Here is a 14541-nt window from a genome sequence, read left to right as displayed (position 1 = left end):
CGAAGTACCTGGACACGTAGATCCCTAGGCCTACCCACACTTGGATTCAGAGGTGTGTGCGCGTGCCCGTAGGCGTGGAGTGTGCGCCCCGCGTTCGCGTTCGCTGTGCGTGTGCTCAAATCTGAGACCTACTGATGCTGAGTGTGGGGAAGCAGGGGATTTCCCTGAGGGGAATGATGTCTGGGCCTCAGCATCCCGCTTCTTTTCTCTAAACCGTTCTCTTGGAGGCACCCTGCCGATACCCCGGAGGCTGAGTCTGAGCAATCAGAGCTGCAGTAGCTGAGGTGGCTCTCTCCCACTGCAGAAGCTGCCTGGGAAAGGCTTTTCTGTCGTTGAGGAGCCCAGGAGCGCCACCTCCTGGCGACAGCCGGCATCATAGAACCAACTCTGAAGGGGCGGGGCCTCTTGACAAAGGGGGCTTTCTGTGTCCCCACACGGACCACCCAAGTGGGTCCCAGGATGTTTCATATGCTGCTTCCGGTTGACAGGCCACTGAAAGTGTGGCATGCCGTTACCTCTGCCTAGCCACGTCCCTGTGGGTACGGGATGAGGGGCATGGCTTTGTTTCCCTGGGGTTTGTGCAGAGTCTGAGCTGGGTCAGTGACACTCGGAAATTTGTGCAGAGAGACTCACCATGCAGTGTTTGGGGACATGCTGAGGCAACCAGGATAGCTCATGGTAACGGAGCATCTCCATGGGAGCTTGGGGACCCGTTCAGATACTGGCCCTGGGGAAGCTAAGTGCCTTCCTGCAGAGCTTTCTGCACTGGCTTCCCAGATGACAGATGAGGAGGCAGGAACCTGTCTGCTCTGTGATGTAGTCAAAATAGTATTTTAAATTCACCCATTTTTTTCTACTTAGTTATTTATTGCCAACCCTGGCAATAACTAAATAATAATTAAAATAAACGTTTTAAATCCCAGCAACTGGAGGCAGAGGCAGGTGGATGTCTGTGAGTTCCAGGACAGCCAAGGCTACATAATGAAACCTTGCCTCAAGTTGAATTGCATATGTGTATGCCCCTGCCCTTGCTTGTGTGTGCATGTGCATACGGAAGCCAGAGGTTAACATCAAATGTCTTCCACCTTAGTTTTACTCTTTGACCCAAGGACTCAATTGTACAACCCTGGATGTCCTGGAACTCACTATGTAGGCCAGGTTGGCCCTGAACTCACAGAGATCTTTCTGCCTTTGACCCCCATTTGCTGAGATTAAAGATATGTTAATCTCCATAACTCCTGGCAACCTTCCACTTTTATTTTTAAGTTACATCTTTACTTTGTGTGTGTGTGTGTGTTCTGGTTGCCACAGTGTACATGTGGAGGTCAGAAGGCTCCTTTCAAGGAGTGGATTCCCCTTCCACTATGTGGGGTCTGGGACTTAAACTCAGTTCATGGGCTTGGTGGCAAGCATTGTTCTTCAGTGAGCCATCTTCCCGAATCCTCCACCTTATTTTTTCGGAGACAGGGTCAGTGTTTGGGTTACAGATTCAACTCACCATAGGTTTTGGGGGTTTTTTGGTGCTGAAGATCCGATCTCAGGCTTGGGAAGCAGGCAGGCCCCCCCACCCCCCCAGCCATCTCCCTGCCTCCCTTACATTTATTTTAAAAGGCAACAGTAATATGTGTAAGTAGATTGTCAAAGGTGATACTAACCAGGAATGTCACTCGGATGAAACAGTTGCAATGTCACTCGGATGAAACAGTTGCATCACCATCCGGGTGTGGCTGTGTGGCATCCAGGTGCACCCGTGACCCCTGCCCTGTCAGGAACGCTACTTGACTCAGGAGTACCCGTCAGAAACTTTCTGCTTCTGAACAAGTATGCTTGAAGGAGATTTGGAGGTGGGGGCTTTCTCAGCGTTTTGGCATCTGTCATCCTGTCTAGTAGAAAACATATTTGTGAACTCTAGCTCTGAAGCACCAAGGCCGCCACAAGGCTTGCTTGCTTGCTTGTTTGTTTGAGGCAGGCTCTTGCTATGCAGACCAGGTCAATTTCAAACATACCATCCTCCTGCTTCAGCCTCCTGAGAGTTAAGAATTACAGGCATGGGCTGCCTTCCTGGGTTACAATCCCTGATTTTACAGATGACAGAGTTAAGGCCCAGGGGAAACTTGACCAGGACCAAGAAACCAAGAAGCCAGTGACTGTTGGCAAGGGAGCTGGCTGTTTTTTTGGGTGATTCCATATATATATATATATATATATATATATATATATATATGGAATATATATATCATATATATATATATCAGCCCTGTTCGGCACAGGGGAAGCTCAGCTCTGCAGGAAGAAACCCTCAGCTCACCCATTATCTGGAGTAAGAAATGGGGGGTGTCCCCTCTACCTGATCTCTATCCAGGTGGGGCAGATTTCCAGGGAGACTGAAGTGAAGCCTGTGAGAGGGCTGGAGCCAGTCATAGAGACAGGGCTAGTGTGTGTGTGTGTGTGTGTGTGTGTGTGTGTGCAAGCAATAGAGTGCTGGCAATGGAGGTGGGTGAGGGTTAATCTTCTCTAGCAATCTATTGATATAGGGTCAGGAGCCTAAGTGATTCTCTGGCTGGTCCAGTTCCGAGCATCAGGGCAGGGAGTTTTGTCGATCTGGTCGGGCCAGGTCCCAGGTACAAAAGTTAAAGCCATGAGCAGAAGCAGAAGATCAGAGAAGGGGACAGACCTCCCCGGCAGTTTGCCATCTGAGGAGTCATCATGGGAGTTGGGGCTGGCCATCACAGCCCCTCAGGAGCAGGGTGGTGAGGATCCCCTGTCTACACTGCGTTGAGCACAGTCTTGGGTACTGCAAGTGTAGGATGCTGCCTTTCTCTGGATCATGGTCAATATTCATTAAACAGAGAATCAGCACCAGACGGGAAGCCAGGCCCAGGGGAGCTCGTCCACTGGAGGCCAGGTTCTCAGTATGGGGAATGAATAGGCCTCCCTCTGCAGGCCCTGGCCACCCAGCCCTGCACCGGAGCCAGTCACCCTGACTGTGTTTGCGCTTCCCACCTTGTACGGTTTTGCTGAGCGCTGTGGTCCACCGACAACACTAGCTCCCTGTCAGCTCACAAAGAGCCTCCTCATTCATTTTCCTTTTAGGGCAAAGCCCACCTTCGAGCCAGGACTGGCCGGCCGGCCAAAGGGGCCTACCCCCAGCAAAAAGGAACCGCTTCTGCTGTGTTTGGCCACTGTCTTAAGGACTTAGCTATTTATGACACACTCCTCTGGGTCCTTCTCCCCAGAGTGGCTCCTGTAACTGTTTCGAAGTATGGGTGTCCATAATGGGACTTGTGCCTTTTCCCCAAAAGGCAGACGTCAGAAACCCAAGGCCACAGATGCTCTGAATAGTAAGTCTCACAGAAGACAGAGCACCATCCACTGCCCAGTACCCTGCCCTGTCCAGCCTCAGCCCTACGAGGCTCTAGATGCCCCCATGTGGCCACAGGGGACAGCACTGTTTCCAAGGAGGGCTTGGTGGGAGGGAGAGGATTGAGGACCGGCTGACAGCTGGTTTAGAGTGGCAAAGCTGGGCAGCTGGTCTCATTGCCAGCTCTATAACGGCCCCTGACATCATGAGGCAGAGAGGGTGTTGGTGAGGGCTTTGGTAAGCTGCAGCAGGGGTGGGGGGGAGCTATGCTTGTCTAGTCCAGAGTTCAACAGCTTGCTTGCAGCCAAGAAACAGCTTCTAAAAACTTCTTGGAAAAACAGACCTCTTGATTTGGCTGGGGGGGGGGTAGGAGGGGGCTGGGGGGTGCGGGGAGGGGACAGGTCTGGAGAAGAAGATGAAGCAGAGATGAGGTCAGAGGAGAGCCAACTGGGAGCGTCTCAGAGAGCCGGCCTCTGTGGGGTGGTGCCTCTCAGCTGGATCCTGGAGGACACAGGCAATGCATGCTGTTTTGAGGGACGGTTACAGAGGCTCTAGACTAGGTGCGTCCAACCTGTGGCCCTGTGAGCAGCAGGCACCTCTGGATAGCGATGAATTCTGCTCAACCCAGAATCAGAAACATAAAACATGAGATTTGCTTGTGATTTTTTTTTTTGTAACTTAATTACATGGTTCTCGAGTGTGAGCCTGTGAGGGTGAGTGGGAAGGGGCCCTTCCCAGGCCTGCCTCTGGAGTGCGCAGACCTCAGAACAGCGAGGAGCTGCAGCCTCCTGTTCTTCGAGAGTCAGACCATCCAGAGGCAGTGAGGGCTGTGTGTGTAAGGGGACGTTCCTTTCCCAGTGGGTGGCAAGTGCGTGGGTGTTTGAAGAAGACACTGAAGGCAGGGATCACAGCGCTTAGCTCTGAGCGGAGTCTGTGCTCTGCTGCCCAGTGCTTCCCTGAAGTGGCCTCAAGAAGGGGCTGGTGCTACAATTCAGGACCTGTGCTTCTTTGTTTTTATCTACAGAGTTGTTTTGCTGACACCGCATGGCCATCTCCCAAGGGAAAAAGTCCCTTGAGTGTAAATTGCCTAATCGATCTTGCTCCAGCCTTCTTGCCTGAGCGTTTGAGCCTTGGTCTCTGGTGCCCACACCCTAGCCTGCAGAAGAACAGCGCTGTGGGTGTGTTCTGCTGACTGTGGCACTGGGCAGTGCCGTCACCTCCATGCCTGTGTGGGGACAAGAATCTCTGGAAGCAGGTTTGGAAATGTCAGCGTGTAGACTTAGGTCTGTCACTGGTGTCCTGGGACTAGTCAGCTGAGGATGAACTGGCTTTAGTATCCTTGCCTTGAAGAGGGAGTTGGGTGAAAAGATTCTTGGGGTCTTGTCTAGATTTAGCATTCCTGATCCCCCTTGCATCTGTGTGCTGGCTGTGTCTTCTCAACGAGAGACTGGTCTTCATCTCTCCTTGTGTTTGGCCTCTGGCAAGGGACTCTAATCTGGTCCCATGGTCTGACATGCCATATGTGTGGACTGCCAGCCCAAGCCACACTGAGTGTAGGGCTCTAGGGTACAAAATGTTGCTATGGCTTCAAGTGGATGCCTCACAGGCATGGGAGATGGATCCAGACCAAACAACCGAGGTCCCCTGGCTCTCCCCTGCATCTTTCCATTGACCATGCTTCTGCCCACTATGGAATCCAAGCCTCAGGCAGTCTTTATCTGTCCTTTCTTATCCTCCGCATCTAGGATCTGCCCCAATGCCGAATGCTCAGTCGCCTTCCTGAAGGTGTTGTCCTCAGCTTTGACCTTAGCACCTCTACCCTTGCCTGCTTGAGAGTCTTGTCTGGGCCCCTGGATTGACCTGCCCCTCTCATTGGTTTTTGTGCTTCTGCTTCAGGTCAAAGCCCACTCCACCCACGGTGGCTCCCTTGGAGGCTCAACCTGCACAAAGCACCCTTCCTTGCACACAGGCAGTTTTCACACAGGCAGTTTGCACGCCAGCATCTTGAACACCAGCATCTTGCACACAGGCAGTTTGCACACAGGCGTCTTGCACACCAGCATCTTGCACACAGGCAGTTTGCACACCAGCATCTTGTACACAGGCAGTTGCACACAGGCATCTTGCACACAGGCAGTTTGCACACCAGCATCTTGCACACAGGCAGTTGCACACAGGCATCTTGCACACAGGCAGTTTGCACACCAGCATCTTGCACACAGCCTCTCAACCGACTGGCTTCTTTTACTTACAGGATCTTGCCAAGCGCCAAGTGCCTGGGACTCCCTGCTCTACTTGTTCTGGGCATGGCTGTCTCTCAGCCTCTTACCCCAGTTTGAACCCCCACAGGAATGCTGCTTTCAGGTTCAGTGACCCTAGATGTAGCCCTCACCTGCCCCTGCCTGAGGACATCATCTCTCAGTAGCCATCTCCATGGTCATGGAGGTGGGCTGGGTAAGCAAGCTCACTTCTTGTGTTCCTAAGTGACAAACACCAGATCTAGGGCCATCTTTTCCTTCTCCCCTCCCCTCCCCTCCCCTCCCCCCCTTTCCTTCTTTCCTTCTTTCTTTCTCCCCTGGTTCTGAGGATGAACCCAGGACCCTGTGGTCAGCCAGGGGCTCTACCTCAGAACCACAGCCCAGACTGGATTGTCCTGTTCATTGTATGTCCCAGAGCCCCAGGGCCACCAGTCTGGCATTGCGTGAGCTGTTTTATGTTTCTAGAAGAGTAGAATGACCTTCTGCTCTGGTCAAGGGTTGAGACTGCACAGGACACAAAACAGACTGGTCTTGTCACTCAGTCATACTGGGATGTCCTCAGAGCTAGGCTGGCTCCTGGTGCACTCCAGAACCAGCTAGCCTTGCTGTTCTCCTCAAACCAGTTCAGCCTGAGGTTTGAGGTCTGCATGGGAGGATGGTGGCAGGAAGGAGTGGGTGGCTCTGGGTAGATGCTAGGGAGGCATCTGGGGGGAGGGGCAGTGTGACTGTTGCAGGGATCTGATGGTCTGTCTACAGAGATGTCCTCCAAGCCTGTGCTGGAGGGGCCCTCAGGAGTGGTTCTCTGGCTTCCAGACTAGTTGGAGCCACCAGCTTGGTAGAATCCAGATGCTGCTGTGTTCTGGCTCCTGCGCTGGAGGTGGGAGTGGGTGAAGTGGGGAAGGGAAAGGGTGAGAATCTGGAAGGTGCTTCGTGGGAAAGGAAACTTCAGGCTGAGACACAGGAAACAGAGTCTCAGCTTCATGCTTTGAGCCTCCTCTGCCTTCTGGGCCTCGGAACTGGATTAAGTGGTTGGGCGTTATAGGACCTTGGCCAGACATGTTAGGATCCCTACCAACATCGCCACCAAGTGGTGCTGACTGCTGAGCAAGGACGCAGACCCTAGGGAAGACAGAAAGTCCAGTGAGAGAGGAGGATTGAATCTCAACTCCTTTAGGGGTCCCTGCTGTCCCCATAAGCTCCTAGGCTTCTCTCTCAACAACCCCCTGGGACTGTATGCAGTGACCTGGTTGAAGGCTTGCAAGCTCACAGGTGCATACACACCAACATGGGCTTGAGCAGAGGGGTGTCCCTGCCTCACCTGACCGGAGCATGGGTCGCAGGATGCCAGGATTCCCATCGTTGGGTTCGGGCACAATGCCCAGCAACTGGCACATGAGCTCATACACATGGACGCTCTCGAAGGGCTCCACCTCCAAGCCTGCCTTGAAGCTGGGACCCACGGCCCGGAAGATGGTCTTCATGTCCATGTCTTGGTTATCGAAGCCATGTTCACCATTGTTGAACTGGACATTCATTAGAGGGAGGGAGGGAGGGAGGGAGGGAGGGAGGGAGGGAGGGGCAAGGCTTCTGGGTCATTAATGGAGGCCACAGAGCCCACAGTTCCTCCCTCCCAGTCTTTCCCAGTTCCCCCCTCCTGGGTTGGCTCCCATGTTGGCAGATGACCTTAGGAAAAGTTTGCAATGTGTGGGTGAGAGGGGTTCTAGGATCATATTAATTCTGAGACCCCAAAGGTGGAGCCTCAGTGACTCACTGTGGACTGCGTGGAGATCCTGTGACAAAGGTGGAGGTGTCAGCCTGAAACCATGGGGTGCCTGCCCTTTGGTGTTATTTTTCCTAGGATCTGGGGTCTAGTGTGGCTTCTATTTCCTGTCCTTTCCCAACACCCTTGATCTGTGCCACCCTTGAGCCTGGGCTTCCCACACTTTACAAAGCATACACATTCTCTCTCTCTCTCTCTCTCTCTCTCTCTCTCTCTCTCTCTCTTATACACTTACATACACCACACACACATACACCACACCACACGCACCATATAACACATACACACAGTTATACACAGTCACACACAGTCACACACACACACACACACACACACACACACCACACTACAACACACTCTCTCTCACACACACACTTATACACTCATACACACCATACCATACACACACTCTGTCTGACACACACACTTATATACTCACACACACACTCACACATACACTTATGTACTCACACACACCACACCACACCACACCACACCACACTACACCACACCACACATATTCTCTCTCTCTCTCACACACATACACACACACACTTATACACTCACATACACTACAGCACACACACTAACTCACACACTCACACATATATACCCCCATACTCACACACCACACACACTCACACACACATCTCACACACACACACACACTCACACCCCATATATTCCACATACACTCACACATACTCACACACATCTCACACACACACTCCTCTTGTACAGTGTCTCCTGGGTGGCTGACGTATCACACCAGGGGTTAGATAGAACAGGGGCCACCCACAGGCCACAGTAGTCCACTGACCCCGTGGATGACATAGCCGAGGTCACTGTACATGAGCAGAGGTGTGATCCTGGGGTTGTTGGCGTAGTGAAAGTTCTTCGGGAAGTCCTCCTTCTTGTACACATGCAGCCTGGGGTGGGCGTCCTTCAGGACACTGTAAACCTTCTCCAGCATCCCTTCCTTGGGTATCAGCATCCCGGTAGGCCCATAGTCCAACAGCTCAAACTGGATGTCCCGGAAGGTGAAGTTGGAGAACTTGTGGAACTCCACCAGGTCGCCAGCCTTCTTATTGACGGTTGTCATACCGTGGTCCGATGTGATAATCAGGTTGAGGCTGTCCGAGAGGTGGTGGCGCTTGATGCTGTCCCGGAGGTAGCCCACGGTCCTATCTACCTGCTTCACCATGTCCTTCCGCTCCTGGGACTCAGGGCCATACTTATGGCCAGTGGAGTCTGGCTCCCCAAAGTAGAGAGTGACCAGGGACACGTCTTCCTCCAGGAACCACTTCATCACAGTGTCCACGTTCCCCCTCCACTCCGTCTCGTTTTTGTAATTGTGTAAGACGCCCTCCTTCCGACTCATCGTTACGGCCTCACCTTGGTAGGTGACGTTCCCACCGGGATAGAAGAAGGAGCCGGTTTTTAAGCCCTGCAGAATGAGGGGGTGTAAGGTCCAGGGCTCCTCATCTTGTTTTGCCCCCTCACCCGAGCCCTCCTGCTTCTCTGTCTGAGCTCCTTCACCTTCCTGGCCCACTGTCTTGAGGTCTTTTGTACTCTGAGGTGGCTCCTCCCTTACAGATTGGGGCAGGCCATGATTCATCCACAGGACAAACACTAACCGAGGCCAGACGGGAAATGTCCCCACATGCTATACCCTTCAGCACCCTTGCCTCGGGGTCCATCTGTCCTCTGGCCTCCCTTCACTGTCTTCTTCGTTGTCCACTTTATCCCATGATCCTGCTGTCTTCCCGTAAATCCTTGCTGCCTGTTCTATCTGTTCTAGTTTACACAAGCCCATGGTTCTTGTCCAGTTCCTGTCCATTCCCTGTTTTCGCCTCTGTATGGAGCATCAGGGGAGGCTGAGTTCTCACTTTGGAACTGGAGCCTAAGGACTGAGTGCTGCGTGCCCGGCGGCGGAGGTGGAAGCGCAGGTGTGGGTTGAAGGTGCTTCTTACCCACCATCCTTCTGACCTCACTGATTAAAGGCTTCACAGTGCCCTCCCCCAGACAACGCAAATTGGGGTGATTCCAGGTCTCAGTACTGCACCCCACCTTCTGTTTAATCTTTGGTTCTTTAGTGTCCAGCTGCCCAGTGGTGGAACTGGAAACAGATAAAGGCAGTCTTTCCCCAGCATTTCCTTACCCAGTCCCTTATCTACCTGTGTGAACATGATCTTCCTCTCTAGTGCCTAAAGGCCTGAGGGCATGGCCTGTTCTTTCTCTCTCTCTCTCTCTCTCTCTCTCTCTCTCTCTCTCTCTCTCTCTCTCTCTCTCTCCCTCCCTCTCCCTCCCCTCCCCCTCCTCCCTTCTCTCTTCCTTGTCTCTCTCCTTCAATCCTTCCTTTCCATCTTCCCTTCTTTCTTGATAGGGTTTTGCATATCCCCACCTGGTCTCATCCTCACTATGTAGCCCAGGCTAGCCTCATACTCACTATGTAGCCCAGGCTGGCCTCATCCTCACTATGTAGCCCAGGCTAGCCTCATCCTCACTATGTAGCCCAGGCTAGCCTCATACTCACTATGTAGCCCAGGCTAACCTTGATCTCCTGATCCTCCTGCCTCCACTCCCCAAGTGCTGGTTTCAGGTGTGAGCCACCACACCCCGCTTTCTCTGGCACTGAGGCGAGAACCCAGAGTTTCATAATACCAGGCAAGCACTCTGCCAACCCTTAGCCCTGGTCTCCCTTCCTTCGATAGAACAGAGAAAGTCCAGGATGTGCAGGGCCTCAGACCACAGCTGAGCTGTGATGGCTGCCTGCAGGGTGTTCATCGGTCCCCTCCCCAGTGGCCTCCTATGATGGGAGGCCAGGGTGCCTGTACATTACCTCACTTGGTCTTGGCCTCAGTCTCCCTTCGGGTGGGCCATCTTACCTGCCTCTGGGCTGTGATCCAGATGGGTATGCTGCCGTTGTCCCACCACCTCTGGATACCGAGCGTGGCGTGGTAGGGCAGCCTCACCGTGCTGGTGGTATTGTAGAACATGTTGTGGACCACCCCATGGTTCTCGATGTATTTGCCTGAGTGGGGAAGCAGAGGGAGGGGCGGGGCATGTGTGGACCAAGCCTAGGGAAGGGGCTCATGAGCTCACAATCACCAGGAAGCCCTGTGGTTCACCATTCCCTTGGGACAGTGGTGGAACAAGCCCCTGACCAGGTGCCACCAACAGAGGACACCTAAAAACCCCTTGTCTGGGCTCTCCATCTTGCTTGGAGGGTCTCCTCAGAGCAATGACCTCTCACTCTTGATCAGGGTGCCTCCCCTCTGTCACCTGATGTCTTAGGCCCCTTCCATCCCCAAGGCCCATCTTCAGGCTGACACTCACCGGTGACCAGTGTAAAGTGGCAGGGGCTGGTCATGGTGACAAAGGCAGGAGTCATGTACTGGGCTTTTACCCCTTCCTGAGCCATGGAGTCCAGGTTGGGGGTGTCCACGTCTTGGTCATAGTTCCAGCGGAATCCATCAAAGGATACGAGGAGTAGCTTATGCTGTCTTTGGACAGGGGCCCCAGTGACACAAGCTGGGAGAATGGCTAGAGCCACACAGAGAAGGACAGCTGAGTGTCCCATGACCGGCTCTCAGGTGGCTCAGGCCAGGAGTGGAGCAAAGTCCCAGAGTCAGACAGGCCTCTTATCCTGTGCATCTTCAGAGATGGGCGGTTACCGACCTAGACTTTGCACACGAGGATTGTGTGATGCTGTGATGGCTTTTATCTCTAACGGAAATCCCTGGTTGTTCTTGCTTGTCCTTCTATCCTTCAGGGTCCTTCCCAGGGAAGAGGGGGCCCTTGGGCTCAGAGCCCAGAAGGTAGACTCTCATCTGTAACTACCCTCCCACAATCCTAGTCTGCACAGAGACTTCCAGCTCCTCTGATCTCAGAGAAGCCAGCCAGGGGCAGGGTGAATGGGCCTCTGTCTTAGGATTTCATTGCTGTGAAGAGACACCATGACCACAGCAACTCTCACAAAGGAAATCATTTAGCCGGGGCTGACTTACAGTTCAGAGGTTTAGTCCAATATTGTCATGGCAGGAAGCAAGGCAGCACGCAGGCAGACATGGTGCTAGAGAGGTAGTTGAAAGATCTAGATCCTGCTTGGCAGACTTCAGGAAGAGTGAGCCACTGGGCCTGGCTCGAGCTTCTGAAACTTAAAAGCCCACCTCCTGTGACTTCCTCCAACAAGGCCACACCTCCCATCATGCTACTCACTATGAGTCTGTAGGGGCTGTTCTCATTCAGACCTCCACCGCCACCTCTCCATCTGCCGATGCTGGAAGGCCTTGGTGGGGTGTGTGTCCCTAGGCAGAGTTGGGAGAGGGCCTGCAGGATCACCTTCTCAGGTCCAGGTCTGTACTGAACCCTGAACCCCAAGTCTTGCTCACAGGGCATGCCAGCTTGGGCTCCTTCTCTTTGCTCTTGTAAGGAGCTCTTGGGTGTGGTGAATCAGATGTGGTGGGGGATGGAGGGGGAGAGGGAGTAGACGTTCAGAGTCAGACATGGTGGGGGTGGTGGGTGAGAGGCAGTGTGTGTGCAGCGTGTGCAGGTTTGGAAGAAGGAATAGGAAACAATTGGAGTGAGTCGTGAGGAGAATGTCCCAAACTGTGGATCCATTAGCAGCCCACCCTCTGATTCCTGTTCCACGTAGATACAAGTCAGTAAGCGATGACCCTGCATGGTGTGACACAGCCATCAGAAACCTCTGCTGAGGTACACTAGCACCCACAGGGCACAGGTTCCTTCTTCTCAGACCTACAGAGGCATGGTTTCTGAATCCTTCCCAGACATCAGAGTTGGTGATGCTCCTGTGCACTGGAGTTGAGTTGAGGACCTTGGGGCTGCACAACACCAAGGACCTGGGCTTGGAGCTGTGGCTCCTTCCCTGGCAGGGAGATACTCGTGGGAGCCAGACACAAGTGGGTGCTGGCTGAGGAGGAACCGTGGGCTGCTCAGGCGAGCACACAAGGCTTTCAGGGCCACTAACATTGGTCATAGCCCTGAGGATTCATGCGAGGACAGTGCCATTTGCTGGGACCTAAGAGATGTAGTAGAGAGAGAGAGAGACAAGAAGGCTTCCCAGCATAGACATGAAGGTGAGGGAGTTTCCTGAGCTGGGAGATAGGGTAGTGTGGGTCTTCAATGACCTATAGCTGTGGAGGGGTCAGGGCCTTACACTGGGCAGAACTCTCAAGCTACGCGTTAATACTCTCATATTGTATATTTTTCAGTGGTAAGGTGGTTACCTAGAAGAAAGGCCCTATATTCCAGCATCCCAAGCAGTGAGGTCTGGCCATGCGACATCATTCTGACCAATAGGATGGAAGCAGTAGCTACTAGCTAGTTCTCAGCCGGTTGCTGAGAATTGTGTGTTCGTCCGTCCATCAGTCCGTCCGTCCGTCCGTCCGTCTGTCTGTCTGTCTGTCTGTCTCTGCCTGCCTGCCTGCCTGTTGGCCTGTCTCTGTCTCTGACTGTCCCTCTGTCTCTGTCTGTCTCTGCCTGCCTGCCTGCCTGTTGGCCTGTCTCTGTCTCTGTCTGTCTCTCTGTCTCTGTCTGTCTGTTTGTCTGTCTCTGCCTGCCTGTTTGCCTACTTTCTGTCTCTCTGCCTGCCTGCCTGCCTGCCTGCCTGCCTGCCTGCCTGCCTGTCATCTATCAGACAGGAGGATGAAGACCTGTGTGGCTGCCCTCTTGCATTTATGTGTTCTCTGTCCTTCCACAGCTCCTGGATGAGTATCCACCCTGTTCCCATTGGACCTTACAAGGTCTTACTTAACTGCCTTCCTAGGTCAGAAAAGGGTGTTGGGTTCCCTGGAACTGGAGTTAGAGAGGGTTGTGAACTACCATGTGGGTGCTGGGACCCAAACCCTGGTCCTCTGCAGAGCAACAAATGCTCTTAGCTGCTGAGCCAACTCTCCAGCCCATTTTTAAATAAATGAAATATTTATTTATTGGTTGATTGATTGGAGACAGGCTCTTATGTATCCCAGGCTGGCCTTGAGCCTACTATGTAGCTGGGGATGGCACTGAACCCCTGACTCTCTTGTTTCCACCTCCCACATGCTAGGATTATAGACATGCACCCACATGCCCATATATGTGCCGCTGGGGCTTGAACCCAGGCCTTCTGTATACCAGGCCAGCACTCTACTAAGTGAGCTACATCCCCAGCCATGTAAAGCTTTGATTTTTATCAGAGTTTTATGATAGGAAAAGTGGTCCAGTCAGTATAAAAGACAACTCCACTCCCTAAATGCCTCTCCCCAACCCCCACTCCCACTCTGTGGTACATTTGCATGTTAGCCACGTTGGTGAGTCACCCTGTCAACCCGTATCTGTACTTTATTGAGGTTTCTGTAATCTTTAAGCAGTGTTCTTTGTCCCATCCCCACAGGACATTCCACAGCCCATCCCCTCGTTCCTCCTGTGGTCCTGAGGCTCCTGGCCAGGGCCTGTGTAGAATTGCTGCCTTGTTGAGAGGAGACGGATCATGTGTGGGGAGGAAGCACAGACAGGAGTGTGTGTCTCATTACAGAATCCTCTTTAGTCCCAGACGCAGCATCTCAGCAGGCTCTGACTCAACCAAGGTCACCACCCCAGGGAGGGTCAGATGAGCATGTGCAGCCTCAACACTGACTTTGGAGCAAGGTCATTGTATGATACTGCACTTCAAGACTGGGGCACTCTGCCTCAAAGGGATGGTACTCACATTTCTTTGAACTTCTGTGGGGAGGTTTGTCCCGTGCCTATCTATTTGGTCATTCATTTGTCTCTGTGTGGATCCTACCTTTGTTATCTCCATCTCTCTGCCACTGATCACTCAGGTGTGGCCACCAAAGGCTCTGCCAGTGGGCCCTGTATCCAGTTCACAATTCCAAGGTTCTTACATGTGAGTGCATGAGTACATATGTGCCTGCATGCATGTGCTTACCTTGTGTGTGCACCTGTATGACACATACACTTGCATATATAATATATACATACATATATACACATACATATATATACACACATACATATACACACATACATAAACACACACATACACACACACATACATATACACATATGTACATACACCTCTGGCTGGTGTGGATATTTGTTTATTCACATTCATATATATGTATGTATACATGCAT

At 52.7% G+C, this 14541-nt stretch overlaps 1 protein-coding gene across 1 annotated transcript; it reads right to left on the bottom strand.

Moving 5' to 3' along the window:
- Positions 1-6433: 6433 nt before the first annotated feature.
- Enpp7 (ectonucleotide pyrophosphatase/phosphodiesterase 7) lies at positions 6434-10982 on the bottom strand. The gene is made up of 6 exons (XM_021178288.1): positions 10739-10982; positions 10288-10433; positions 8221-8846; positions 6938-7158; positions 6692-6738; positions 6434-6490 (listed from the first exon to the last, which is right to left on the bottom strand). The coding sequence occupies exons 1-6, from the start codon at positions 10980-10982 to the stop codon at positions 6434-6436; spliced, it is 1341 nt and encodes a 446-aa protein (XP_021033947.1).
- Between the last annotated feature and the right edge of the window lie 3559 nt (positions 10983-14541).

This window comes from Mus caroli, chromosome 11 (assembly GCF_900094665.2).
Source record: "Mus caroli chromosome 11, CAROLI_EIJ_v1.1, whole genome shotgun sequence".
Lineage (NCBI taxonomy): Eukaryota > Metazoa > Chordata > Mammalia > Rodentia > Muridae > Mus > Mus caroli.
The sequence above is the reverse complement of the archived record's forward strand: the minus strand, read 5'-3'. Positions and strand labels throughout refer to the sequence as shown.